This window comes from Sminthopsis crassicaudata, chromosome 3 (genome assembly GCF_048593235.1).
Source record: "Sminthopsis crassicaudata isolate SCR6 chromosome 3, ASM4859323v1, whole genome shotgun sequence".
In the NCBI taxonomy this organism is placed as follows: domain Eukaryota; kingdom Metazoa; phylum Chordata; class Mammalia; order Dasyuromorphia; family Dasyuridae; genus Sminthopsis; species Sminthopsis crassicaudata.
In genome coordinates, this window is record NC_133619.1 from 70,859,992 (window position 1) to 70,865,991 (window position 6,000).

The 6,000-nt window shown below is 29.7% G+C and overlaps 1 protein-coding gene across 6 annotated transcripts in view; it reads left to right on the forward strand.

Moving 5' to 3' along the window:
* ERBB4 (erb-b2 receptor tyrosine kinase 4) overlaps positions 1–6,000 on the forward strand; it is a 1,327,834-nt gene that overhangs the window by 509,469 nt on the left and 812,365 nt on the right. For all 6 annotated transcript variants that reach the window (XM_074298794.1, XM_074298799.1, XM_074298793.1 and 3 more), the window contains exon 2: positions 3,410–3,561. In XM_074298794.1, the coding sequence (XP_074154895.1) occupies positions 3,410–3,561 (152 nt within the window). The remainder of the gene's footprint in view (positions 1–3,409; positions 3,562–6,000) is intronic.

Here is a 6,000-nt window from a genome sequence, read left to right on the forward strand (position 1 = left end):
ATAGATTTTTATTCTCTGCTTGAGGGAAGAAATAGATAAATTTCTTTTTATGACAGATGAGGATTTGAAACAAAATTAAACAATAACTATATTTTATCATTTAAAATATGTTAATTAGGAAAGATGCCAGGATTGTTTTATTTCTTATTTACTTTAATATAGATTTCTGAGGACATATGTATTATATATGCACCTATATACATATTACTACTCTGAATAATGTCTACGGACTATCTCTTTAAAATATTAATACTAATTATTTCTTGATTGACTATAAACTAAGTGGGAAAAATGGAAGATTTACTATTCAAGTAATATGGAATGATAAACAATAGTTGTTTCCTCCCTTTGGTCCACCTATTTATTTATTTGTTTGTTTGGTTTTTAAAGTGAGATTGTTTACATTGTTGAATATTTGTGAAAATGCATATGTTTAGAACCCATTTTTAAAATCTGTAAAATGAAGCTTTATGTATAACTTAGTTTGAGTTACTAGAGCTGCTTGGATATTTTATAACCAAAATATTTAAGGAAGTATGTATGAGCAAGCAAAGTAGGAGGCTTATTCTTTGTTTTCATGATCTTTCCTAGCCAATATTATTATTACTTCCTTAAATATGTCTTGCAACATGCATCTTTTGAACACCTAAATTGTACCCCGCATAGAAGATGTGTTAGGCAGGGCAGAGATTTCAGAAATGGTCTAACCAATGCACCCCTAAGCATGAAGAACATAGTAGAGGAGACAAGAGGTAATATAGAGAATACCTAGAAAACAATACAAAAGTATATAATTAATAATAAATTATTTGGTCCCAAGAACAATCAGAGTAAATGCTCTAATCAAAAAATGAATAATCTGGTCTGGGGAGGAGGCGGGACTTTAGTGTTGGTGATATATCTCCTTATATAAGAGGAGAGAGAAAATTAAAATACTTCCTTGCATGGGGACAGAGTCTGAGCAAAGATTTAGGTATACAAATGGACAAGCCCTAACTAGGTATTGGACAACTACATTCCAGAAATTGAGGGGGTTTTGATATTGTATGTTAGGAAATATTAGGTAGGTAGGACAGAGAGGGCCATGACAGAATTGTTAGAATTTTTCATTTGGGGAGAAAGGATGGAATAAGCATTAAATATCATCTAATATGTGCAGGACATTATGTAAAGTACTTTATAATGTTATCTCACTTGATCTTCATAAGAAGCAATTTTTTTAGTTATTCCTAATTTTATGGTAGAGGAGACTAGGGTAAATAGAAAATATTTAAATGATTCAGCCAATAAAGTGTTTGAGCCTGGATTTGAACTTGAATTTTTCTGATTCCCATCTTAGCATTCTCTCAATTGTGTCACTTTGCTACTATCAAAAAATTACCATCCCAGTTCAAAGACTACCATCCATATCACCTGTAGCCTGAACTATTATAATCATTTTTCAGTCTGATTTCCCTCCATCATCCATCTTCCACAAAAATGCCAAAATAGGCCTCTTAGATACAAGTCTAGCAATTTCATTCCCTTCCTCAAAAAAAATCAGTGATTCTCAAGAAACCATGTAATAACTTATAACCTTATTTCTTATCATCACCCCTTCATGAACTCTATCTTCCAGCTAAACCAGAATCGTCAATGTTCCCCTAATGCAACATTTTACCTACCAAGACCTCCCTTTGTTAGCAAAAGCCATTTCCCATGTCTTCTTCCTCATCTTTCCTAAACTGAACTTCCTTTAAAGCTCAGTACAGGTATTTTTCTCTCTTTCATTTTTAGTTAAGTAGGCGGAACTTTTCCTTCAATCTTTCTATCTCCAGAATATCTCCAGACATAGAAGAAATATTTGTTATTGAACATTCTCCATTATTGGGCATATTCAGTAATTAGCTAAAGATTCTAGATTTATAAGGAATCAACGTTGCTTTCCTCTATCCAGTTTTAACCAACTTCTGAGGCCTCTCTGTGTAATAGATAGTAAAGAAGAATGATTTTCAGAAACACAGTTTTTGAAAAATATTATCTTACCAGCTAACTAATGGAGGACTTTATTAAATCAGCACAGATTTATGTAATCCTTGCTGGTAAAACTCTTTACAATCATTTGAGGAGGGGATATGAAAGCAAAGAGATGATACCATTTGTGCTCTCAGGGAGCTTTGTTTAATTGGTGACACAAAACATATAAATTTGAAACAACTTGTTCTTTGGTAAAATTATTAAATAACAAAATTTAAATATTATAGAGTTCAATGGAAAATATAATTGAGGAACGCATATGAATGGGAAGAACTGAACTGTTAATAAGCAAATAATAGAATGAGAAATTTGTAACTCAAGTCAAAGTTTTTTTGAGTTCACCATCAAAGGTGGCTTTCCTACTTTAGTAATTACACAGTTCAGAGAAAGAGCAGCGTTTTATATAGGACCAGAGAGGATTAGGGATGGGGTATCTATTTCTAGAACTCTGGGGTAGAGATTGCTTCATATTTCTTTGTCTGCTAAGTCCAGGATATTGTAGTTTAGCAAGTTCTTGGAAATGGGATTTAAAACAAGCATGTTGAAACTTTATTTTAGACATTCACATTGCAAACTTAAAGCATGTGAAGTTATTTGATAGAGGGACCATTAGCAGATGTCAGGGTAGTAGGGTCAAGACACATACACAGAATAAGGGGAGACTGAATTAGAAGCTCACATCATCTTCATCATAAAGATAGGGTGTCAAATTGTGATTTCATTAATGCAAGAATGATAATTTTAGCAGATTCCTGGAAAGGAATGGCAAATCAGGACATGAGTTTAGAGGACCAACTTATTTTCAAGACGCTTGATAGGAAAATGATAATATTTTAAAAGCATATGCCTTCACAAAATTCATTCATTCATTTATTTGTTTGTTTGTTTAATAAGTATTTTGTATTACCCTCATAGAGTCTAAGTTGCTTCAGGACAAGGAACATACATTATATATATATATATATATATATATATATATATATATATATATATATATACACATATATATATATATATATATATACACACACACACATATATATACATATATATATATATACATATGTATATATACATATATACATATAATACACACATGCATAAATGCATGAATACACATGCACTTTTTATATTTATTTTATCATTGGCTAAAGTTTAATTATTGTTTGTCCTTAAATACATGAACACATTCTAATTTTGGTTGAATTCTGCTTATGGTTTCACATGGATTCTATAGGTTTTCTTACTGCCTATAGTCAGGAGTCGTCATGGTCTTAACTAACAGAATGATAATCATCTGAATGATATCTATCATAATAATTTCTCATTTTTTTGAGTCTTTGTATTATTCAGAAGACTGTGACTTTATGCACGTATATATTTGTTTTTACAGTGTGTGCTGGAACAGAGAACAAACTGAGCTCTCTCTCTGACCTGGAACAGCAATATCGTGCCTTGCGTAAATACTATGAAAACTGTGAGGTAGTCATGGGCAACCTGGAGATAACCAGTATCGAGCACAACCGTGATCTCTCCTTTCTACGGGTAAAATTCTCATTCATTTTCTCTCTCTCTCTCTCTCTCTCTCTCTCTCTCTCTCTCTCTTTGTTATTCTTCTCCTTCTCTCTTGCTTCTCTTATTTATGAGTGGTCACTGATATTACAATGCATAAAAAAATCTGCTTGTTCATAATTGTGTAAACAACGATCCTTCTATTGGAAAGGACCATTATTGTATGAGAGATACTAAACACACAAAAAGGGAAAAGCATAAGGATAACAATTCTGTCAGATCTGACATTCTGAGAATAGAGCAGTTACAGTTTCCCAGGATGTTTGATAGCAGATATTGTCAGTACCTAGAACATGACAACTAGCAAGTCTGCCTCTTCCTAAATTACCAGCAGGTAGAAAGCCAGTTAGGATAGGAATTGGGAAAGTCAGAGGACAAGCAGATAGGTATTGTGAGCTTTAGCAGGTTGTCTCTTTTCCTTTTCCTTCTTCGTTTTCTAGTCTTTTGAAGTTCTTAGACCAGCATATGTTTTCAAATTGAGACAAAAGCAGATATTGCACAGATTCTATATATAACATAGTATTACATAATATAATGTATTTGTGAATATGGGAAATATGTCTATCAAAATACATTTATGTGAGAATACTCAAAGATGATAATCATGAAAACTTTCTTTAATTTTTTTTCTTTAGTCAGCAAGGTATTAGATTAATATAAGTATGCTTTTCATTAAGAAAAACTGATAAAGAAAAATTTAGTTAAAAAAAAAAAAGGATAATGGTGACGATGCTCATTTATGATATAGAAGGGACCTTGGTTTTACATTAGGTACTGTAACAGAGTTTTTGTTTGTTTGTTTGTTTGTTTGTTTGTTGTTGGTTTGTTTGTTTTTAAAACAATAATGTGGTAGAATATTTAAATATTATTTGATTTCCAAGAATTTTATGTATGAATTTTATAAATATATATATATATAATTATATATTATACACATATAATTATGTATATAATATATACTTTTACATGTAATGAATTTTTGGTGAAATTTGCATTTTATAAATCATGAAAGAAGAGCTTACAGAAACACCTAGGATGTATATAAATAAATAAATATATATATATATATTACAATTTTTTAGCAATATAATTAAATTTTTATAAGTCCTTATTTATTCAGGCACTCAGGATCTTTGGCCTGCATTAACTTAATAAGCACTTGTAGGACAGTTGATGTCTTTTCAAAATGAACTACTACCAAATTTTTAATTATAAGGAGGAGCTAATGATTTGCAAATATTATGTTGTCTTTGCATTCATTATTGGTAGGAGAACTTCTAGTGCTTTGATGGCAGCGTTGTGGGTTTCTTAATAGTATCTGAGGCTATTTAATGAGATTTTTTTTTTATATTAAAGGTGGCTGAGGAAAATATGCAATGTGAATTATATGCTTGTTTTGAAGAACATAAGTCATTTTGGGAAACATCTGTGTTGGAGATTTACCAGTTCTGTAGTTTTTATGAAAACAGTTCATGTTAAGGATTAATTCTAAATCTAGAAATTGTGTTGCCTATGGTAAATATAGATCAGGATTTTATTATTACCAAAAGCAAATAAGTAGTTTACCAAAAAAACATGGATTATCAATAACTACCTGAAAAAATTAAAATCCCTAATGATAAAAAATGGAAATAAAACAAAATTATTTTCATTGATGCTGCTATATGTCACTACAACATTGAAGATAGTTAAATGTAATAAATTTAATTCTGACAGGACTGAGGAGAGAAATAGCCAGAGTATTATATTATTGGTGGATCTGTGAATTGTTGGATTCTTTTTGTAAAGTAAATTGGTACTTTAAAATTAAATCTAGGGGAAAAAATAGTGTTGAGTTCTTTTAACCACTACTATAATTATGTGCTATAAAATTGTTGATTGAAAACAATATCTATCTATAAAAATATTATAAGGAATTATTCATAATATTAAAAAGTTGGAAATAATGTACATTGTTTGAAAAATGTTTGAATAATGAACAAATACATTTGGTATATAAATTAATAAGGAATATAATAAATTATAAAAATGAAGAACATGAAAAAACTAGAAAACTGATATTAAGTGATTAACACCAACTAATGTATACACTGATAATTATGTACAAATAAAAACTCCAGACAAAATCCAGAAATACATATTCAGATTAAAGAGATTTCTTGAAGAGACTTAAAAGCAAATTTTTTTTATTATCATCTTGATATTTTTTAGTTCAGTTACAGTCATTAAAAATAGGGAGGGGGATTGTAATAATTTACTTTCTCAACAGGTAAAAGGAATATTTGTTTATTTAAGAACACTGGTTGCATATATATATATATATATATATATATATATATATATATATATATATATATATATATATATATATATATATATATTACTTATATTATAATTCATTAAACTTCTTTA